This window comes from Egretta garzetta, unplaced genomic scaffold (assembly GCF_000687185.1).
Source record: "Egretta garzetta isolate BGI_Z169 unplaced genomic scaffold, ASM68718v1 scaffold112, whole genome shotgun sequence".
Classification (NCBI taxonomy): domain Eukaryota; kingdom Metazoa; phylum Chordata; class Aves; order Pelecaniformes; family Ardeidae; genus Egretta; species Egretta garzetta.
The window spans coordinates 1289734-1313940 of NW_009258884.1; the positions used below are offsets into that span (position 1 = coordinate 1289734).

At 39.0% G+C, this 24207-nt stretch overlaps 1 protein-coding gene across 2 annotated transcripts in view; it reads right to left on the reverse strand.

The window, feature by feature from the left end:
* Positions 1 to 35: 35 nt before the first annotated feature.
* Positions 36 to 24207, reverse strand: part of MED13 (mediator complex subunit 13) — a 56809-nt gene continuing 32637 nt past the window's right edge. The window contains exons 9-31 of one of the 2 annotated variants that reach the window (XR_004841334.1): positions 23163 to 23846; positions 18985 to 19201; positions 18018 to 18102; positions 17527 to 17648; positions 16228 to 16318; positions 15842 to 16056; positions 15197 to 15393; positions 13079 to 13995; positions 11507 to 11674; positions 10162 to 10385; positions 9437 to 9626; positions 8450 to 8915; positions 7566 to 7785; positions 6733 to 6924; positions 6364 to 6587; positions 5781 to 5923; positions 5398 to 5556; positions 5121 to 5306; positions 4767 to 4915; positions 4348 to 4521; positions 3054 to 3154; positions 1766 to 2340; positions 37 to 1211 (exon numbers count right to left, since the gene is read on the reverse strand). Coding sequence is in view for 1 of the 2 variants with exons in the window: in XM_009633927.2 (XP_009632222.1) it covers positions 2208 to 2340; positions 3054 to 3154; positions 4348 to 4521; positions 4767 to 4915; positions 5121 to 5306; positions 5398 to 5556; positions 5781 to 5923; positions 6364 to 6587; positions 6733 to 6924; positions 7566 to 7785; positions 8450 to 8915; positions 9437 to 9626; positions 10162 to 10385; positions 11507 to 11674; positions 13079 to 13995; positions 15197 to 15393; positions 15842 to 16056; positions 16228 to 16318; positions 17527 to 17648; positions 18018 to 18102; positions 18985 to 19201; positions 23163 to 23846 (5257 nt within the window). In the remaining variant the exon portion in view is untranslated. Of the gene's footprint in view, positions 2341 to 3053; positions 3155 to 4347; positions 4522 to 4766; positions 4916 to 5120; positions 5307 to 5397; positions 5557 to 5780; positions 5924 to 6363; positions 6588 to 6732; positions 6925 to 7565; positions 7786 to 8449; positions 8916 to 9436; positions 9627 to 10161; positions 10386 to 11506; positions 11675 to 13078; positions 13996 to 15196; positions 15394 to 15841; positions 16057 to 16227; positions 16319 to 17526; positions 17649 to 18017; positions 18103 to 18984; positions 19202 to 23162; positions 23847 to 24207 lie in introns of both variants that reach the window. The other variant, XM_009633927.2, reaches the window with a different exon arrangement.

Below are 24207 nucleotides of genomic sequence, written 5' to 3' on the forward strand. Positions count from 1 at the left end.
AACAACAAAAAAAAAAAAAAAAAAAAAAAAAAAAACCCCAACCAAAAAAAAAAACAACAGGACATATGCTTTGAAAATTCCAGTTTTAGGAGCGCTTTTCCACTTCAAAAAAATCTCAAAAAAAACCCCTTCCGTAAGACAAAAATGCGCTGTTTAATCTGCGTTGCACTACCATCATCAAGACAAAGTAAGGGACAGACCCAGTTTTTAACTCTCTTTATCAAAATCTGCTCGCGTCTGATTGCACTCATGTTATTTTGAAGAAACGACTGAAAATTTTCATCACCAATTGTACAACTTCTTTATACAAAACCAAAATAAGTTGCTAATATTGTATATACATGATTCGGTGAGACTGTTTATACGATAAATGATCTCAGGCAGGTATTTTGCATTTACGAAACATGGTTTTCCTGAACACGGTTCATTTTGTAAATGCAAGCAAATTCTTCCTCGTAGGGGATCAACAGTGGGTGCACAAATGGATCTTAAAACTTGCTCCTTTAAAGGTTTAAACCAGCGAGACGGACAGTATTAAGACCCAGGACACGGGTTATCACCACAGGCTCACGTGAGCACCGCAGGAGTGAAGTTTTTAATCTGGCAGCCAGATGAGGAACCCAGAAAAAAAAAAAAAAAAAAAAAAATTAATTTCTCCTTCAGTTGCTCTTCAGCACCCGTAGGGGCTATTTTAGAGCGGCATCAGACATTTGGCGTGTGCTGGGAGAAAGGAAGGAAACTACTGAGAAAAAATGGTGACTGTAGATAGAGGGAGATGCTTACGAAAGCCGTGTGATTCGTCAGTCCCTTCCTTAGGGAGGGCTGAGCCTCCTTGGCACATGCCCCAGCCAGAGCCTGAAAAGGGGATTCGGGGAAGGCCGTACACCGATACTTGGGACCTTCACCACAGTGCCAAAAATACATTAAAAAGGAAAACGTTCAGGGTTTCGTGCTGTTTTTTTCCTAGTGGAATAAAATCTGAATACCAGAATTCACTGAGAATCTATATACACCACATTTTAGTTAAACACACACCAATCTTAAAGTCAAGATTGACTATTTTTGCATTTGTAAAATGGCTAGAGCTGGGCTAAATCTCAGCCTTACAGGAGACTCTGGGTAAGATCAGAGTTTTCTGTGTTCCGCATCAGATTCACATTTTATCGCCAATGTGGAAGAAAATCACGCAGTCACCACGGTGCCAGGAATATCTAGGTAACAACAATGCACAATAGATATTCTTGTAATATTAAAACTTTTATATTGGAAATCGATCTGAGAATCTAGCCACAGCCCTGAACCATAACACAAACTTTAGTTGAAGAGTTTATTCATTTTATTCTCACTACAAGTTAAACCACCTACAATATCACTTATATATTGCCATTGTTACTCTGTAAAGGTGTGATATAAAATGCTGTAAGACCCGGTACCTTTTCAATTTATATAAACACAGTGAACTTCATTACTGTACATGTACTCTGCAACTACAGCTTAGCTGTAAATCCCCCACACACAATGGTATGGACATTAACCCCTCTATCCCCATTAAACTGTACATCAAGACAATACAAATTTACTGTCCCCACCCACCCCTTACAAAAAAATAATACTCTAAAAGCAACCTACTGCAACTTTTAATTAAGACGATTACATATATTTTAGACCAATTGCTTTAAAGCAAGAAGGCAGTATAAACCTTCTAGGAAAATTTTTATAAAAGAGGTTAAGAAATATAAGACAATTTATACATTTAAAAACTTACAATAAATAAGAGATGCAGGCATTTTTGAATACTAGGTACTATAATCCAATACAAGAACATCTTGATGTTCCGAAGCCATAGGTTGAAACTTATTGTTCCTCATGTTTCTTCTCATCTCCATGCTTTTAATATTCATTAACCATGACTGGGTACTATGGCTCATTACTCTTCACAAATACTGCGGTTGGGGAAAAATGGTTAATTTTGCTACTAAAAATGTTATAATACACTTTCTGATCATCATTCTAAAGCGTCCCCCACAGTCGATGACTCAAAGACAGTAGGGCGATAGGTGCCCCTCTCACAAGTCAAAACAATATTTGCTGGAAGTAACAAGATTCATACCCCATCACAAACAACTTGCACTGAGAAGAATTATAACTTAGTCCTGCAGTGAAATATCCCTTTTCCTCATTTTTGTCTTGCAAAATTCAGATGAAGATCACAGCATATTCATGATAAAGTTATACAACTGATTCAGCACCACAAAATGAATTGGGAGACACGACCGTCTGTCCTGGGTTGCGGGATCACAGGTTAGCCAGGAGAGTGCATTGTACTGTTCCAGAACAAACCTGAAAAGCAAGCAAGCTTCCATCAAGCCAACAGATTTTCTCAGCAGTATTTTACAGTCCTGATTTAATATAATCCAGTCTTTGGTACTGAAAACATAAAATATGTTTGCCAACATTCTGAAATAACGTGCCTTCAGAATTATTACAAGAGCAGTTCAAAGCTAAACTTTCTTTCAGTGGAAACTGTCAGTTTAATTGTCTATGCTTAATTAATGTCAAGAGTGTCACATATTTTAAAAAAAGAAAAAAAAAAAGAAAAAAAAATGTTTTCTCAGCAAGAGTTTCATGTTTACACGAGTCTCTCCAGACTCTTGTACTTCAGCATTTCAGTATTCCCACAAGACTGCCATGCAAGATTCTGCCTTAACTCTTAACTGTCTGCCACTCATTCCCGCACCACCTTCTGTGTTACACCTCAAACTCTCTTTGAGCTTGAGGAATTCATTGTCTTTCAAATATTTTCAGTTGTAATTAACATTAGTTAGTTAAAGAAGGGCTTAGAGATGTTTGGTTTTAATTACGCTGTTCTGTGATAAAGCCACCTTTTAATTACTCAAAGCACAGCAATTTATGTTGTACCTGTGATGTATTAAGGATATCAGAGGCACAAAGCAAAAACTAACAGCACAAAACCCAAATAAACATGTAGTGGCACTGCAGCAGTATTAAAAATGAAACGCACGGCATTTTTGCAAGTGATCAATCATAAATACCTGAGCACATCAGAAGTTTGATTAGAATCAAGTGGATGGGAGTGTTTACTGTGGAGTAGCTCGTCTGATTGCACTGAAGGCACGTGGAGGTGCAAAGAGGCCTAAGAAAGGAAGAAACGATGCCAGCAGTTACTGCCTGGTTCAGCTACAGCACATTTCCCTCCCCTCTGAGTTGTTGCTTTCTTCCCTCTGTATTGTTGACCCGTACCTGGCAGTCACCTTCTATTCCCTGACACACAATCTTGTCCTTAAGGCCATCAACAAGTTCAGGAATTATCAGAATATAAAGGAAACACACTCAGATCTCTCCTAAAAGCACAGTGCTAGCAGTGTAAGACATCTTCTGAATTTTTTTTAAATCCCTTTGCCGACATTAAGTGATTATTAAAAGAGCAACTCAAGCGGCCCAAGACATCTAGTAATACGCAGACTTGGACATTCAGTCGCTTTCCGTAAGACTGGACTATTTATATTCCATATAGAGAGCTGCTTAGGGTAAATAATAAATCCTCTATTAAAAAAAAATGTCTTATACCAAAGCCACAGCTGAGCTTAGGTCAAGAGGAACCACTAATCCAGACATAAATAAGGCTGAAGAAGATGTGTCCGTATCATTAGAAAATAAAGCACAGTATTAGAGACGCTAATTTAAGTAAAAATGAGTTATGTTAATACAGAAAGTTTCTCTGTATACTAACGTATAGCCTTAAATGTGCCAAGTTTGTCTTGATGGTGCCATAAAAAGATAAGGAGATCAGACAATATCCAGACAGATGATACAATGACTATCACTTGGCAACAGCCAACGCGGAAAACCTAGTTTTACGCTTTGTGCAATACATCCAGAGATTTATTATTTTTCTTTTGCCCAGCGTAAATGAGCTACTACGTTACACCTGTGTACCTCCCCCTCTACCACCAGTCCCCACGGGAGTCAAACATTAACCAGAGATCTGTCTAGAAACTCAACCTGTTCTTACAAAATACCGTAGCGCAAAGCCAGAAACAGAAGGGAGTCCAGGCTACCGTGAAGAAACTATCAGAAGAGCAGAACCCCTCAGAACATTTCCTACTGCCATAAATCGTTTTTCTTCCCTTGAAAAAAGCGAACATAAAAAGCCAAAGCTCAAAAATTTAAAACCCAACCTCCCTTGAAGCAAAAGCAGACATATTCCAAGAGACATGCACCAACTTTGTTTAAAACACAGCAGCTCTGGTAACTCAGATCCCTGCACAATTTTCTACGACAGACCATCTGGGAAGACAGCCGTACCGCCCGCTGAAGTTACTGTACCTTAAGAAACAAGGGACACTGATTTTGTGCTTGAGGACACGCCGACCAAAACCAGTCAGGCAATGGACCTGCTTTGGCAGTTGACACAAAATAACCAAGGGCCAATGGCTGTTGCAGTATGTTTGTTACTTCATCATGAGATTCTGTTGAAAGCAGTCGATCTGTACCTTGACCCTGTGAAACAACAGGCAAGGGTTTAATATTAGGAGAGCACAAACTTAACAGAAGTTATCTGTAGCTTTCAAAACACAAAGCATTTTGAAATATGCAAGCATTACATGAATCCTTCAAAGACAATCCAATGTCCCATTGACTCAAAACACTTAATAGGGACCTTTCATTCCACAGATGGAAATCAGCAGATGGAGAAAAGCAAACACAACACACGCACACAACTCTGTATTGACTCTAATGGTTACCTTGCCCATATCACCTCCGTGGGGGTAGTGGGACCCTGGAGAATGTACAGGGGATCCAGTAGGGGATGCAGGAAGAATATTTATAATATCAGGATCAAGATCATCTCCAGTGTCTAACAAGTCAAAGATTCCCATTCCATCTGCTCCATCTTGAAAAAGAACAAGACCAGTGAATTTCTATAGTTCCCCTATGTACAGGATATAACAACACATTCTGAAATCAAGTGATTTTCCATATAAATCTTGTGGTTCATTAGAATAAACAGTCTTATTCTCATTATAGGGGGAGCGACAAGGGTTTTTTTTTTTTTGGTTGGTTGGTTTTTAAAACAAGAATAAATCCAATCTACTAACCATTGTTTGTGTTAAAGGCCAGATCCAAGTTTTCAGTGGTATAAGTCGACGATGCTACTTGCACAGATGCAGATGTGGGAAACACAAGTATATGAGTGCATGATGTGTCCTGTGGGGTATTCAGCTGAGACGTCTGCATATTTAAAGTGGTGCTGCGTCCAAATACAGAGCCGGTTGATACAGAATCTTTGGAAGAGAAATCAAATATTTCCTTAGTTTTGCTAAACCTGAACTATTACTTCCCTTGCCCAAAAAAGAGAAAGAGTTTCTCAAATACCTGGCATAATAATGAAGGACCCCTGTGGTTCCATTGCCACCAAGCAAGCACTGAGAATGCTGGGAGAGTCTGCAGCAGAGATACCACACATTCTGCACATGTCTTTTAGTCTCTTACTAAGGGACTGAAGGTTTCGGCGACTCAGCAAACAACTCCAGTCTGAGGATATAAAGGATATAGGTTTACCTAGAAGAACAGTGCTTGCTGCAGAGTACGTATCTTACATATCACAGTGTGGTGCAAACTTCGTGTCTGTTAAGTTTCAAATACACAAAGGAACTCTGAAATTATTTAGATTTTCTTCCAGAAACAGACACTCTGTATTATTGAAAAATGAAAGCTTCAAATCAAGTTTTGGACTCTAAAAAAAATGCTAACATTACCTTTTAATTCCCCATGTCCTATTCTTCCTAAACGACCTATTACAACTCTCCATGGCAAAGAGCTCATCTGCACAAGTCCCAAGCACCATTCCCAGAGTTTCTGAAGACCAAGTCTGCGGGCAGAGCCCTTTTTCCTGCGAGCTCTAGAATTAAGAAAGAAGGGAAAACAAAGCTAAAAATCAGTCTGCAACAAGTTTTTATTACCATGTTTGGAACTTCTTATTTGTATTAACCTGAACACTCACAGTACCCAAGAACGTTAGGTGTGGTAGTACATCAATTGCAACTTCAGTTTGTTTGGGGGTATTTTAATTAGTGACATTCTAACATTGACATCAAAAGTGTGTACGTGTGCACACACATACAGAAACACTCAAGAGTCACATGAAACCAAATAACGTTCTTCTAGAAATTTAACTCAAAACAATATGCACATAGTATGGAAAATATCCATTTGCTTTAGCTAGTTTTTGCAATACAGTGAGTCTACAAAAGTCAGAGTTATTCTTACAGCATCACCAACTAACTCTTCAGAGGAATGAAAGAAGACATAGGTGCTAAAAACTAACAGCTTTGTTCTTACCTGTTTGGTACATCAATATTAATTATGCAAGTTTCTAACTGTTCTCCATAGAGATCTGTACAGGATGCAAGAAGCCATCTTTGATCATGAGACAAACAGTAGCCTACAAAAAATACGTTATACTTCTGGCCAGCTTCTCCAAAAGTTTCTCCTAGTTCTGTTTGCTTGTCCTTTACAGGAGCCAGTATAAAAGGAGGGGTGTACAGTCGAATACACTCAGGTCTCTATAAAGATGACAAAACAGACAATCAAGTTTCAGGAAACAATTATTCCTAAGAACTGTCATTAGTTAACGTGCAAGATGCCAGTGATTTAATAAACAGGGACATTTCTCTGATCTGCATACACAACCGCATTAACACCACTCACATCAGGGCTCTTAAGAGCAGTTTCCATGGCTAAACCTGGGCCAAAGCCAGTTAATGTTTTCACGTTGGTGGAAGTTGGAAGAGGTCTCCGACACTGAGTAAAAGCTGAGAATGCCAAAGATTTTAAATGCTGAGTGTAAATCTGCCGGTCTTCGTGTTTCACAGGTTGTAGAAGGTACTGACACGGGACAATCTAGAACAGATTACAGAGGTGGAAAAAAATAATTACTGATTCATCATTAGATTAAAAGGCTTTTGAGAGAGTATTTGGGCACGCTGCTTTTAGAATTTTACTTTGCAATCAAATTTCTCTGGTTCTTGGTTATCTCCCACCACCTCTTCCAAAGCTATGTGGGACTTCAAGCAATTACTTTCATTGAAATTTTCTTCAGAGAAAAAAAGAATTTATTTAGAAGAGAATCTTGAATATTGCTCTAGAAAGAGGCCTTCTGTTAACTAGTTTTGCAGCTGCTGACAGCATCACAGTTGAATGTCTATCAGGAAGAAGCACTACCTCAATTGCAGCAGGGTCAGGCTGACAGCACAGATTCCAGTGATGGGACAAGCAGCTCTCCCATACTTCACTTGTTGTTGGAGTAGGCCACTATTTCCTCAGAGATAAGACTGATGTGTTGGGAATCTACTACAGGATTTGGCTTTCATTAATAACACTCAAACTGCTTTGAAAAAGCCCCTATGCTCTTAATGATTTAACAGCTGCAGAACTCTAAATAACGTTTACAAAGCAAATGAAACTTTCACCTTGAGGGCATTATCACCTCCAAAACACAGCCAAAGCCAAAGTTCAGCATGTTTCTATTAATGTTGGCTCACCTGCACAGAAATTATATTCTTGATGTTAGGAGGAAGAACCTGAACCATCTCTAAAAAGCAGCGCAGAAGTCCAAGTGTCCACAAACTAGATGAGCTACTGTTCTCATCCTTTTTTTCATACGTAAAAGGATCAATTATGTAAACTACAATTGCAGGTGGATAGGTGATAGCATGTGAATCTCCATCTGTAGGGACTCCAACTTTATCACGATCCATAGTGCTGGAAATGAAATTTTGAAACTGGTTACAAAAGGCTGAGTTCTATAAAGATTTAGTTTTACTTTAAAACTAAAGATCAAATTGTCAAATATTAATCTGAAAGAACTTTGAGTCAACTGTGGTGTAAAACCCAGTCTTTTTATTTCATTTTTGTATGTGAGCTTATTGGCATCTCAGCATCACTTATCTTCTTTAGCCTTCTTTATTACAGAAGCTCAACAGCACACAGTTCTACCACTTCAACTGGGGAACAAGAATACCTACAAGGTCAGTCTCTCGGTAGGAGCTGTCTTTGCTACTATAACTTTAACAAAGTAGAACTTCAAGATGGTGCCAGTTACCTATTCCCCCCCACCTTTGAAATATAGAATCAAATACTTCGGTGATTTTTTTTTTCCTCTTTAGAGAAAGAAGAAGAAAGAATTTATTTTTGTATCGCAGTAGACACTGAGATGCAATTAGAACTGCAGCTAAGACTGGAACCAAAAAGTTCAGCTCCACCATGAATGAACTCTCGTTCTCCCTAAAAAGTAGCTTGGTGACTGGAAAAGAAATCTAAGATTTTTATTGAGGGGATGAGTGTGGCATTAATAGATTCACATTAGTTGAGCTGAGATTTTGGGGTTTTCTTTAGCCAAAGCAGGTTTGACTCTGCAATTCATTACCTTTCAGAAACCTCTGGATGGGGCTGTGCAGGCGCTGAAGTAGTATCTCCAGACATCCCTGCTGTTTGCAGTGTTGGCTGTTGCTGCTGTCCTCCTGTTTGCCCATTTTGGACTGTTGCAGCCTGAGTGGGCAGGGAGGCAGAAGTGGTATTGTTCATACTGCTAAAAGGCGGAAATGAAGAAGGCTTGCTTGTTGGTATCCCACTGCCTATATTGGCAGAAGAGGACGATGGGGCAGTGGTAGTCAACGTTGAGTTAGCTGTAGTAGCTGCAGAAGACATGGCACTGTTTGACGTTGCTGTCATAGTACTACTGGTGGGAGCTGCAGGAGCAGACGATGGAGTGTTAGGATTTCCAGCGTTAGCTGTCACTGGGGGCAGAGCAGAGGCCGGCTGGCTGGAGGGAGGGACCAGATTTGTTTGGGAAAGTAAAGAATTGTCCAAAGGCTGAGAAGCAAGATAAGGACCTAAAACCAGAAACACACATAGATTTTATATTGCAGCATTTTTTAAGCATACTTCATCTATGTAAGTCTATAATTTTAACAAAACAGAGAGCAAACCTTTGGCATACATTTTGCCTCTCAAATTAAAATACCTGTATTAAATTTTCACATTCCAGTATTCTCATGAGACTCTTTCAGAAACATCCAGAAATCTATTTTTCAATATTTTTTCAGTCATGTTGAATTGCTAGAAATGACTGCTCCAGAATTTAAGTCGCTAATACAAAAAGATAACCAGAGTTCCTGTCAGACAGCAACACTGCCATTCCCTAAAGACAGTGCTAGATGATAAGCCATTTTAGCACATATCTAAATATGGGGGGGGTGGTGGTGGTGGATTTTTTTCCCCCCCAAGCTTAAAACCAGAAGACAGCATCAAACAGTAAGACTCAACGAATAAATGCAATGTTTTTTTCTCCTCTACTGGAATGGAGTAAGTGGTAATCATATGAAATAAGAAACACTAAAAAAATATTTCATACCCAGCTCATATCTGCAAACTTGGGCATATAGTTTGAGTTTGGAAAATGCTTCGTTGTTGGCATTAGCTGTCTGTGAGAACCATTCTGTGACCAACTTCTCAGAAAGTTTCTTTGAAGCAGTAGGTCCAACTCTCATGATCCCATCAGGCAATAACTTACAGATAGGTCTGTGCTGACCAAGCCTGCATGACTGCAAAGAAGGTAAAGTAGAAGATGAATGATAAGGAATTTGTAAGCCTTAAAAACTGTTAAATATCACAAAGGAGCATATATATAAAGACAGAGAACTCTCAGTTCCAAAGTAACATTTAATTCTAGAATACTACACCAGTATGAAATATTTGAAAGTGACTTTATGGTTTATTTGCAGGTTTTTCTAAATGCAAGAAAACCAGGTTGATACACCATCTACTCTAATCTTAATCACAATCCAAGTAACGCATGCATTTCATTAATTAAAGCGGTAGTACAGAGTTTTACCACTGAGTGGCGTTCATCTGATAAAGACTCTCAAAACAGCTATTACTAAAACGAATGGTGAACAGCATGAACAACCCTTATCTTCCAAGTGCCCATTCCTAAAATCCTTTCTAGCAGCTTTCTGAGACAGCATTCTGTGCAAGCGTTTATATCAGCTGAGTCAAGCCTGATAAGTAGTTATGAGTACGTATTAGAAACAGTCTTTCAAAAATCCGTTCCACTGCTAACCGCCATAAATAATGTACCTCATATATTGCAGTCAGGTCCCTAAAGAAGCTTTTTGCTCCATTCAGCAGAGCCTCATTCTCAGGGCACACCACAACATAAGCAACATCTCTTTGAGATCCGTAAGGTTCCAACATCAGCCTCTCCCAGTACGGCAAAGCAAATGGAGACAGCACCAGAAAATCGTAATCATATCCCAACAAAAATGTTGGGATTGGCAGTGGTTCCGGGGACTCATCAGTTCCTGGAAAAGCAAGACATGTTTTCCAATATATTAAGCAGAAAGCTTAAAATTAACGCCCTTCTTCTAGGAAACATCAATAGAAAAAACACTAGCGTTCCCAGCATCTAAGAGGAAGTAGCACTGATAATAAATGGAATAGTTCTCATTTTAACAGATACAAATGAAAAACCTGCATGTATGACCCAACCCTCTGCACAAAAGCATCAGCTAATTATTTTTATTTGAAATCTCTCAGGGCCTCAAGAAGAAGTTCCACAGTTGTTCGATATTTCTAGCAGTATATCGACAATTGGGAACAGATCTCTACTGCCCAGGAAGCCTTCCCCAGAGTGGTCAAAAAGAGGGGGAAGAAATGTAAATACTCGAAGCTGATATGTACAGGACCACAGAAGGGTAAAAAAAAAACAAAAACAACAAAAAAAACCCCCACACACCCAACCTTAAAACCATGCATCTACATGTACCCTAAATGTATAATTACCGTGTTCTAAATATAGCTACAAAAGATCTGATGGTGAAAGGTCACTCTTCTACATAGCCGTAAATCAATCTCATATGCTAATGAAGTCAGTTTAAGTCTCGAGCGCACAAAATTTACCTTGTATCTGTAAGTGTGCATCACATGTTGGCCACTCCAAGTATTTATCATAGACAACACCCTGGGTAACCTCAGATCTTCAATATAGTTCTGAAACTACTGAGCAATAAAGCACACTTTTTCAAGCATTTCAAAGCTAGTGTTTTTAACTACACTATTTTTAGAGTAATTAAAGTGGAGTAATTCTTTTGAGTAAAAAAACCAGAGCAATTACTGGTTTTACCATTAAATCCATCTTTTGATTTCAATCCCTCACTCGGAGAAGTGTCAGGTGTATATACACAGCGCAATTGAAGCTGTTAATTTTAAATGCACATATCTTTAATTCATTTACTGTTAAGGAATATAAATATTTTCTGGTTTTCTAAAGAGAAGAATTCTTCCCTGTCTAATAGCTCTTGTTAGTTTAAAGAAAGGTCAAATGCTGCTTAGAATTCCAACAGGCTGAACAGCACCCAGACACTGAGGTTTGGTGGCCAGATCAAGTAGAGATTAAGAGAGAGGAGTCTGCAGAGCAGTTTACCGTAAGAGCCTCTGCCAGCCATTTTGTGAAACTGTTGCCACGTGAGGGGTCCTTGCACGCCCCAAGACCGGACTGTTCGCTTTTTCTGAATTGCATCCTGAAGAACTGGCTGGAGCGAGAGGAGCATACGAAGGATGTCCTGGGAACACTGCATGCTCACATCCACAACTGAAAAGGGTGAAGAATTGTCAAGACCTACTGCAACAACAGGATAAAATAAAGCCCTCCACAAACAACCCAGAATCCTAGACCACCTTGATTTTAAAGAAAGTCACTCTCTTCCAAAACATATATGCAGAACACCCAAAGGCCATGATATAAGAAGTGAAGCACACAGATTTAGAGCTCTCCCTCTTCCCCTCCCAGCCACTTATAAAAGACACAGATGGATTTTTTTTTTCCCCCCTGCAGTTATTCCCTTGAAAGCCTTACCATCTTACAATTTAAACTAAAGGAAAAAAAAAACTAAACTAAAAAAAAAAAATTACAAACAAGTTGTACGACCCTTAAACTACAGGATTTTCTCTCCACATAAAGGAGGGTTAGGCAGACTGCCACCCAGTGCTGACTTCATGGAAGCTGAGGGAAGCCTCAAACAGTCACAGCCCACCTCATCAGCTTGCCACCACTATGCCATTTAATGTACAGTGTTTAAAAATAAAAAGCTGACACAAAATCTGGTATGACTATAATTTCATAGCCTTCTGTGTAGAAGTATCTTTGCATCTTCTTATCCTAACTACCAAGGTCACAGTAACACTGAGTCTTCTCCTGGGTGCCTGAAAACATTGATTTATCTATAGCCTGGGCTTTTAAACTTAACCCCCCCACACCTCCCCGACACACAGAATCCTAGCTGTGTTTTACTGTTAGTCCTCCTCATCCTCATTAACAACTATGATAGCAGTTAGCTACGATTCAAAGTTTCATCTTTCACTGTTCACCCTGCTAGAGTTGCTGCTTGAAAAGAGTATTATTGAGAGGAGAAGTATGCAAATACACAGAATAAAGGGTATTCCATGAGACAATATATCATTAGTCAGGCCCTAGAAGGAAAAATCCAAGGATCTCTGGCAGATGCAACAGAGTGAAGGCTACAATAATGCTTTATTTGCCACACATGCCATTAAACTACCACCCCCACCTTAAAGGGGGGTTAATTCTACCACAGTAGCCTTGACAATACAGTCACCATTTGAACCACCTACACTTCCTATGTACACTCATTCCACAGAGCCTCTGTGGATGCAGTCACCAAAAGCTGCTTTAAAAGAATAAGCCTAGTGAAATGTTGTGGACTGTGACTGTGGTCTTACATTACCCTTGAAATTTATGTTAGGAATTTACAATTGATGGTAGCCAAGGCCTACACTCTGCTTGGTGTATGGTACCAGCACAGAGCTTAAAAGGAACGGTTATTCTGAACACTGTTAAAATAGAAGTTTATGCAAGTGTGCAGGTGGAAAAACAGTCTTAAGCATCCAATACTCACAGAGAAAAAACAGAAAACACAAACCCTTCAAAAAAATTCATAGGTGGACAAGTAGAAAATAAGCTGTTTTCAATATTTACCATTTCTTTTTGACCAGTGGTGCAAGCAAGTAGTTTTCACAAGTGCTTCATCAACTTTCCCTCCTGACATATTGTCCATGAACTGCCGTCCATGTTCCAAGGCTAAGTAGCAGTCATTGCAACAATCCCTTTCTTCTACACGTACCAGGTTGCTAACTGCACCAACTTTGGGAATGGAATCTTGATCTGCTGCTCCAAACGGTGAGAACAAGTTGGTGCATTGATCCTGCAGCAACAGTATTAACTCATCAGGCAGTTTCTCAGGTTCTTTCAGTCCTCCACTGCCGTGTTCAACAGACGTAGCTCTGAGAGCTTCAAAGCGTTTTTCTGCTTCTTTGCCGCACTCTGTGTTACGTCCTAGAATATCAAGTTCATCTTCAAGAAACAGTCCAGAACTGTTGCCAAATTTTCTATTCATAACAGCACTGAAACCACAGGTACACCTATACTGGGCCTCTTGCGTTGGATCAGGAATGTAAACTCCAACATCAGCACCTTTGATGTTCATATTGCAAACACATATGCAGCAGCTGTCAAAGTTACAGTCTTTGAAGAGATTCATTACAGACTCTGAGAGGATGAGATTCACATAAAGACTGTGTGCCTCTGGAATGGAAGGCACAGTTGCAGGTTCAACAGAATTAAGCGGTCTACATGTCGATGGTGTAGAAGCTGGTGAGTATAAATCAGAGTTCTCATATTTGACTGAACCCTGTGCACTTGCAGGTCCACCAGCTCCACGAGGTGTTCGAGGAGTCCTTGGTGTTCTAGGAGTTGGGAAACGAGGGGTGGAAGGAGAAGGGAGAATTCCAGCTCCACTGTTACTGGGAGGTGCGCTACTTGGTGGCATCCCAAACGGAGTATGAGTTTGTGGTGTGTATGCCGGCCCGTACTCTTGATCCATAGTGCTTCCATCACTAATAGCATCCAGAAGAAGAAGGAAACACTTTAAGTACACGACACACTGGTTTTGAAGTTTAAGTCTCAAATTTCTAGAGAAGAACCTTCCTAATTAATATTTGCTTTTTTAAACTAGCCTTTCATAATCCACAGCAAGTTTTTCATTCCCTTAAGGAACTTCCAAGAGCATTTGTTCTAAATGACTTTGCAGGACTCCCACTGATAGCGCTGTTAAAGAACCTTTCCCTGCCTCCTTTCGTCTTTTCCTTTGCACAAAGCTTCCAGGAAACAAGTGTGGTCAGAATAAATTATAAATTGTATGGTTATACGGAGTCTAAAGGACACCTTTTTTTATTCACGTTTTATTTGCACTTTGTGTTGACACATGCTAAGAAAATATACTGGATCCACGAGGAAAGCATCACCTGGAAACTTCTAACATTTTCTTTCCTAAGCAGCTCAGTATCTCCAAAGACCTATAAGGCTGATGTGACCTGGAAACATATTGCTTATGAATGACCCTAACAGAAGCAACATCAGTATTGACTCCAAGATTTAATATTCATGTAATTTTATCAATAAATTGATTAAGCAACAAGGGGGCTATGTATTTATACCAGCTACTAACTGGTACTAACAGCAGAAGAGAAAGAGGAATAAATATCTTCTTCAAGAACCGCCAGCACTACCAAATGCAGATTACAGAAATGCCTACTGCAATACTGCTGTTACCAGGCAATGTCACACTGGGCATAGCTTCTAATCAAAGGAAATGTTTTCCTAGTCCCAGTGCAGCTGAGATTACTGCTATTTAAGAATACAATTTAAGAAACAGAAGCACCACCTACTAAGCCCTTGCAGTACCTACACCACCACCGCAAAAAACAAGTCCCAAGTTTACATTTATCTTGATTGTTACCATCTTCATTACTTATTAAAAACTGGACTTGCACCATTAAGCTTCCCCAAGAAACCTTTAAATGAGACAACAAATAAAATGTATGCACAGTTAAGAAGCTATTTGAGAAGACAGTCTCTTACAGTAACGTTTAATCGTAAGGATTTTTTTTAAAAGGCTCTTATCAGTTGTATAAACACAGTGCGACTTTGCAAATATTTCTCATTACAGGTTTACAAAAAAAAAAATTAGGGGTACTTCCTACAGTGCGGATAACTGACCACCTTACAAAGCTTAAACATTTGTGGCACAGGTCATACCCATCTTTGATGAATGGCATGGCAGGTCCTGGAGGAAGTAAATCCAACTTTCCCACAGTCCAACTCTGGCGATAAATGCATTCTTCTGGCAGTTTGATGGGAGGAAGACACTGGCTGGGAAGCGTCTTCAGTGGTGCAAACATGGAACATCCCACTAAAGCTTGACAATTCTCAGGTTTATAAACATAAGAATAATCCTAGAAGTTAGACACAGTAAAGCATCAGCATATAAATTAGATCACTTCAGCAAATAAAATGCTTCTCAGAAAAACGTGACTAAACTCAAGCAGTAGTTCTTTAAGATTTAATCCCGATATAGCTGCAAAAGAGAAAGGTAGATTTATACACGCATCATTCGCACCCATGATTCTCCAAAAAGCATTATGCCAACACAAACCAATGAACTACAACTACTGAAATGTGTTCCTTCAGTTTACTAACGGCTAATTATGCATTACTCTTTCTCAAAGCTCAAGTAGTAAAATACTATATACTACTTACTAGAATGTGCATTACCTACCTCAGTATAATGCAGGACACAAGTTACAAATTGTACTTAATTTCCCACAGTTCCTATTCAGGATTAAGTAATAAACTGAACAACAATCATTAGAAACATTTATCAGGACTATCAGCACCACCTACCTTTATTTCAGCAGGTTTGGGGCTGCAGAAACCCTCATCTACTTCAATTCTGAACTGAGCTCCCACACTAGAGCTATTCCCTTCGAGTACTGTTCCTCCAAGTGTAGTGTCCATACTGCCGTATTCCTTATTATTCATGTTCATTGGAGAAAATCCCATAATATGTTGTTCCAATGAAGGTGGAGTTGGATACATTTTATGGAGATCTGCAGTGCCTAATTTCAGATTAGAAGTAGGCTTTAGAGCATGAATACATTTTGAAGTATTTCCTTTGTCTTGAAATTTCAGTAGGGCAAATGAAGCGTATGTTTCCAAATTCCCACAACATATTAGCAATCAAATGTTTAGCACTAGTATTCTATTTAGAAAAAACAAATAAAGCTTACTTATGCATGACAGTGGGTCTAGATTTCCTGCTTTTGCCTCTTTGCAGTTGGATTTGTCATCAGCACCATTCACTGTTCTTTTAGATCCAGGCTAAGAAAGAAAAGCAGCATTGTAATAAAATCACTTCAGACATGAACACACGTTCGTATTTCCTGCCAACAGGAAATTTCATGTGCAGTGGACATACAAAGCTGAGACTGTACAATATTTAGAAAAATTAAATTAAATCGGAAGCCCAATGCTAGTAGTTGGGGTTACACTTGTCTTCCCTTAATACGTGTAACTCAGAGAATGCTCGCCCATCACATCATGATGCTATTAAAATGAAAGACCAGTTATAAAGTAACTCTCAGCCTGTTAGCAGACATATTAAAAAAAGCTAAATAGGGCTGCCCACAGTCTATCAGAAAAACATACACACTCCCAAAGCCATGCTAACATTACTGATGTTACCACATGAACAGGAATAGAAAAGAGAGAAACACAAATCCTGGAACAAGAGGTACAGGGAAGAAAAGCTGTTGAAATTAAAAGAACAAGAGATACGTTTTACAATGTTTAGACAGTACTGAAGTCTATAGAAAAATAAGAGTCTTCATGTTTAACAGCAAATACACTTGCTTTATATGATGATGACCTTTGATGGCTATTAAGATCCTCCAGCCCTTACTCAGCTACAGCTCCCATTAAAGTTGACGGGCATTTTGTCTGGGTAAGGGGATTTAGGATTAAGCATGGAGCAAAGTACAGTTCAGAAAAGACAACTGATTACAAACAGTATCGAAATAGAAACTAGAAAGATAATGGATTCAGAGCCATTAGAGACTGCAAGAGAAACCGTTCCAAGACGATAGCTGCCTGCAATGAAGCAACTTATTTGGCAGAATGTCCACATGTTTAAATGCCTCTTCTCTTTCAGAAGTTTTTGTTTTGTTTCAGTGTTACCTTTATTGACTAGTTAAACAGAACCTAAAGCATAGGAAAAGAGCACTAGTACCACTGTCAAATCTCTAAACTTATATCTAAAGGTATGTTCAAAAAGCATATACTGTCTGAAGAGCAAGGGTATAAGATCAAAAGTTTGGTTAAAGTTTGATTACATCAAAAATATGATTGAGCCAAGCAGAACAATATGTCTGCTATAGAGAAGTCACGGCACTTGCTTCATATGCATGTTTTGCAACCTCTCCTAAAATGCCAAAAAAATAAAGCACCCCAACCCAAAACCACAAAAAGACATACTTATTTCCTTGCAGTTTTTTGTCTAGCAGCTGCCATTACTTTGGCACATCACTTACTGTTAGTTCATCTTCATCAGAATTGAAAAGATTGTCAAGGTCAGTATAAGAGACCACTAAGTCCGTTTCATGGAACAGGCTAGTTGATGCAGTGCGAGCATGAGCAGCAATACGTTGGGCTTCTGAAGAAAAAACAAATGTTACAAAAACAATGGCAATATATATTCATTAAAAAAAAAAAATATCTTGAGAACTATTTCCACAGCTGGGGGGGGGGGGGGGGGAAAAGTACATTCTCAGTTCTATTCAACTATCTCACACATAAGTGAGGACCGTTCAATTTTGTAACATTTGGATTTTATAGCAAACATTTATTTGCAAGGTGCAACAAAGAAAATGTGTTGCAAGCAGATTCCTAGTTCTGAAGGGACAGGGAAATACAAACCATACAGTAAAAACTTAGTAGCCTATTAGAATCTGTTGACTATTCAGGAGATCATTAACATAGCACAATTAAAAGAGGAGGGGAAAAAAACCAAAAGCCTCTTTACCTTGCTTGACAGAAGGACTAAATAGAGACATAGCATCCTCTCCTTCATGGGCTAAAACTGTAACACTAGATGTCCCATCCTCAGCCTATTTGAGGAAAAAAACAAGTAGAAAAGTTTGCTTTAATTAATTGAGAAGGTGGGGGGGCATTTTATCTCCCTATGGGAATTCTTGTACATGTCCGAAGTATCACGTTCTCATTAGCCTTGTAGCTCAGCAAGGTGTAGTCTGGGGCTCTGGTTAGTGGTGCTTGCTCAGGGAGCAGGAAGCTTGGAATGCTAGCAACACACAGATGATAAGCACAGATAAGAATGTAAATCTTTGGGTTTGTGTTACAGATAAATTTAAAAAGCAAGCTGTGAATTCCTGCTACAACACTTTATTGAAGAACACTTGGTATCAAATGCTATACACTACCTATACTAGTCATTGAATGAAACTCTCAATACCAGGAGTGCATACACGCACAACTAGGCCTAATAAGCAAATTTATTTCATATACAAGCTCCAAATGCAGTTGTATTTTCTCCCTTTTTGGAGGGTGTATTTTTGTTTTAGGTAGAAGCCTCATATAGTTGGTACTGGCTAAAGTGCAAAACAACAAAAAAAATTTCACTGTACAGGCAACTAGCCAGAGTTCACTTGCCTTTGTCCTTCTTCTCTTCCCCAAGCACCTTTTACCACCCATTTCTATAGAAAGGCCACTGAGCCAGACTGATTTTTGTTCCAATCCAGCAGTGTTCTCCCAGTATGAACCATAAACCCTGATGAAATAGCACCACCAGTGTGCCAAAAAAGTTTTAGGTGTAGTTTGAAGCATGCTGCATAATTTCATTGATCATTTCTGCTAGAATATGATTTTTTTTAATGTACTTCCAAATACATAGAGAAGGATTTAAAGTCTATTTGGTGACTAAAGCAATTTGTTTTCATCTCATCACTGATTTGTGTTCTCACTCCTTTACTCACCTTGTGTTTCTTCCCGGCTTCCCTCTCCATGTTCTGCCTATCTTTTTTACTATCAGGAAATAAGAATTCCACATCACCATCAACAAAGGCATAAGGATCGATTTCAGGTTCCTGGTCAGCTTCCGTCGCTACTGCTGCTAGGTATTGGTTTTTACTCTGATACTGTTGCACCAGTTCATCTGAAACCTTTAAAGGTTTCCTACATTGCACCATTAATCTGAACAGAGAAAAATAAAAATCACAAAATATTATTTATCATTTATTATGTGGAAATATTTTTGCTATTACAAGTACAACTTCATCTTCCCTTCCCACTTTCTTCCCTTCCACCCCAGCTTCAGAAAACTTTTTGGGAAAAAGATTAAATCATTAGTCATTTAATATAACCTCCTTACACATGTCAGACACAGCAGTGTGATTCATTCTGCCCATCTCTCCTCAAGCACTGTCAATTCAGATAAAGATTAGTAATTTATCCCAGGTCGTAGCTGTCATTTTTTATAAAGTACAAATGTTTTGAACTATCTGTATCCACTAAAAGAAACTCACCAGGTTAAAAATTACTTACTGCCATTGCCATCCCATCCAAGTTCAAAAAAATTATCAGAATGAAGTGATTAAACCTGAATTTTCTATATTTTAAGAATCTAATTCCTGGACGTTTAACTCATTTAAATGTAGAAATGATGCCAACCCTCCCAATACCCGGCTGTGTCTACCACAAGCAGAGCAACACTCTGTGGTACACAAAGCCTGGCCATCCAAAAAGCCCAAGCTAAAGCATACAAATGCCACTATGTTTAGCAGTCATTTATATCACTTATATCAATACAAATGCAGCTTGCAACACACCAATATCTAATTTACTAATGAGAATAATAAAACCACATTTGCCTTTGTCAGCTTTTTTCTTTTCTTAACATTTGGAGCCAAACTGGAGTTGGTAAGTACACAGAAATTAAGTTTTTGTATCAGGATTATTAGCTTCCCAGATATAACAGTACACCAGCAAAAAGAAATATTGGCAAGTAGAAAACTATGTTATGTTTATTAGCTATACGTATGCCCCTCTATCTTCTGCCCCTAACCAAACTTTATTTGATGTATCCCAATGTACGATAGGCACCATGTGAGGAAGGTATTCCTTCAAACAAGGCATTTCAGGAGTGTCAGACTGATGTAGGTACCTAATTTCTTCTTGCTCCGAGACCTCTTCCTCCCAAACCGCAACAGAATGACCAGTGAGAGGCGTTTACAGAAGTTTCACACATGAAATGAAAAAGGGACGTCGCAAGGATGGATATTACAGAGGGATACTTCAAGTTCAAACACAGGTTCCAACATATCTATCATTTCCCTTCTCAAGCCTCTATCCAAAAGGAAATGCTATCCCATAGGAAACTAATGTATCTCACTATTACTAAGGCTTAGTTTTGACAGCCTAGGTGCAGACACTGATCGGGAGTCTACAATAAGATAGGCTTATGTTTCTCCTCCGAGATACCAGAAAGAAAGAAAAGCACGACATAGAACAATTCAAAGACTTCAACAATGAAATTCAACACACAAAAAGGCATGGTGACTCCTCAGAGTCCTCCTCGCTGTCCTGTACATCCCTCCCAACTACATGGTATAAGAAAGGACACAGGAACAGTTTTACTTTGCCAAAAGACTTCCTAGAAATAAGCTTTCCAAAGAAACACCTCACAGCCAACAACATTATCAAATCCATCCAAGCTGGTCATCCATGCTCAATAAAATCTTGTGTTAGGCATGACCACCGCAGCACGACCGCCCCAGACAACAGGCTTTGTGTCAAGCACCACTGGCATTTATGTCTGGAGTAGCACTCAATGGAGTCAAGGATTTCCTCTTTTCTAAATCCTGCAAAAATTACCATCGGGGGGAAAAAAAAGAAAAAAAAAAAGGGAACAACTTTCTAGGAACAAGGAATTAACACCAGGAAAAATACATAGCAAAAAGCAAGCAGCAGCTTTCAGTATTTTTGACCATTAAAGAGGAAGAGAAGTTAAATAGCCAGATACTCCAAGGGAAAAAACCACATTCAATAAGTTCTTTAATCAAACTAGAAACGATACAAGGAAAGACCGTGACTTGAACAGAAAAAAGAAGATTTTTAAGTAGAGCATATCTTTCTCTGTCTGGTTGGCTGAAATGAATTCAAGGCCAAAAAAGCACTACAAAAATCTATAAATGCACATCTTGAAAGAGCTGAGACATGCACTAGCTCATGTAAACTCTTAAACAGCAAACACAAAAGATACGGCTAAGAAAATGTGTACAAGAACAGACCAACAGCTACAGCATATTTACTTCTTCTCACAGCTTTCCTACGCAGCAAAGTCAATGTGACTGCCATCAGAGGCTTTCTGCTGCCAGCAACGAACAGAAAATCAACATAAAATTTCGGTCTTGTGAGTAGCTGCTTCAACTCTTCTACCACAGATAAAGTACACTAATTCCTAAAAAAAAAAAAAAAATTAAAAAAAAAAAAAAGGAAAAAACCCCTCACTAATTTGATACTGGTCACATTAAGAGTCTCCTTTCACCTCAAAAATTTGGACCAAAAATAATCAAGAGCAAGTGAGTCGACAGTGGCAACTCTGGGTGCATCTGAGGTGCATCTTTTATCCCTCAATCACAACCCTAAGCCAAAGGTTGTCACCTCTGCAGCCAGGTCCCAATCACATTAGATTTACACTGCTATTAAGCAGCCCCATCAGCACCTGCTGTTTCCCATTACCACCCTTTTCCTGCAGCATGTCCTCACAAGGAAGTGTGGTAAAAGATGGATGACAGGAAGAACTTCCTACGCAGTACAACAGCAAAGGAGACACAATCCAGAAGGCCAAGTGATTTTGTTTCAGATTTTTGTTCTTAGGTTTTTTAAGTTTGTTTGTTTGGTGGTGGGTTTGGGGGGTTTTTTGGTGGTGGTCTTTTTTGGAGAATTTATTTTTGCTTTAGCTGGTAAAGAAAATCTATGTTGATTCATTCTGCAGTAAAACAGAGCTCAAACTTAAGTTTTAACACCGAAACCACTAGCGTTATTCTTTTCCTCCATTGCCTTGAAACTTTATCAGAACTTCAGCAGTATCAAAAAAGCAATCAATTCCTTTATCCAGACTGAAACAGACAGCAGCAGAGTAGTTTTTATTTTACAACCTGGAGCTAGATAACATTGGCTTTCAGAAATAAATTCTATTCATTCAACAAGAACCTTTTTTTAAATAGTTATAGACTGCACATACTTTATTTCAAGACAGTATTAGCTTATGTTAAAATAAAATAAATGTTCTCACATGCATTTCCTGTAGCTCAAAGGCTGAGGTTCTAAAAAGGATCTAGTCTGACTGTCTCAGTATTTCTTCAAGTTAGACAAGCCTTGTTTAATGAATGAGGGTTTCCCATAGGATCTGAGGTCCAAGAGCAGTAACAGCAGACCCCCAGTCACTCGTTTTCTTTGAATGATAACCTCAAATCCTTAAGCCTTTTGGACAACACCACAGAGAGAATGCACCATGTGCAAGAATGCCAGTTTATGTGACTTATTCCAAAGATAAATTTCCGATATTGGAAAGCAGTTGCAGCCTACAGTAAAGTTAACATCGTCCAGGAAACAAAGCTTCCACCTTCCTCATTGTTCATATCAGCCATTTAAATAACAGCTCTTCTGAATAAAGACAAGAGCAGAATGAGGTAGAGGAAACTATCTTTAATAGGGTAAGTCTGCAGCTGAGACCATCCACGCTTTCTTCAAGTAATGAAGAAGGCAAAAAATTAAAATGAGACAGTTATTTGGGGCGGGGGGATGGATGGACACGACATGACACCAAGTCCCAAACAGCCATAATTTGGCTGCAAATTAATTTTACAGTAGAAAAATAAACTTCATTGCCATCTGCTAAATCAGAGTTCCCACGAGAAAAAGCCGGAAAGCCTTACTACATATTTGACTGTGCTTCGTCCTCACATTTCACAACTATTCTCTTCGTGTATACGGACAGCACAGATAGTTATGCTCACACACTCAGCATTACTGCTCGAGCTGATGAGAACAACATTATGCTTTAGTGACAAGCTTGCTTACAGCGAGAAACTACTGCCTTTGGCGTTTTCAGTTTCCTCATGTTACTACTATGGTATTAAGCATTACTTACTCTGTAACTGATGTTACATTTTCCTGTCCAGCAGGTATTACTGGATCGTCTCTCAACTTATCATTTGGAAGCTGAGGTGGTAAAAATTCCACATCCTTTTTCTTTGGAACTTTATAATACTTCCAAGTAGTATCAGCTTCATCTTCCTCCAAATTCACTGCAGTACCAACATACATTGTAGGCTCTATAACTTCTGGAAATGGAGCTGGAAAAGGCTGAGGCAAGCCATCGAGTCTGTCTTCCATTGTTTTTGTGGGAACCAAGGGGTCTGGCGTTGGCATCTGGTAGAAATGTTGACTCTGAGGAGTGGAAGGAGCTTTAGCTACCCCTTCATCAACTACGTCACACGGGTGAGGACTAAGCGGTGGTGGCTGAGGTGAATTTGCCATTTCAGCATTATGCATCTGAGGAGTCTTTGCTACATCATTAGTTCGGATATTTGAAAATCTCACTTGACTGTCTGGTGCAGTCATCACAAGCCTCTGACTTGCTGAATCTGCCTCCATGGCAACATCATCACTGATAGATACACGATGATGAAAAGGAGTCAAAGGGCGTTTCTGTGGCTTATCCCCTTTGTCTTGCTTCTCATTTGTCTTGTGCTTTGGAGCTGCTTGCTGTTGTTGGCCCACAGGTGGTGCCTGCCCCTGTTGACCTGAATTTCTTGGTTTGAGATTTTTGTGCCTGCAGAATTAATATAGGGGAAAATACTTCACATTAAACTTTCAAATATGTCTATCGTGTTCTTTTTCACTAGATAAGAACCCACTTCTAAGCCATTAAACAGACGATTATAGAATTCTGAAACTGATACCATCATGAAGTGAAGCTGCCTCTTTCTGACCATAACTTAATTTGAGTGACTTGAGTAGCATCGCAAGATTTTAGAAAACCATCTAAAAAAACTGGAAAAGCTGTCCTGTGAGCCAAACACACACATTATCCTCATAACTGAAGACAGTACTTTATAACTGCTTTTAACAGAAATAAATAGTCACATGAATATGTTGTCGCTTTTAACTTCTGCCAACACTGATGAATCAGT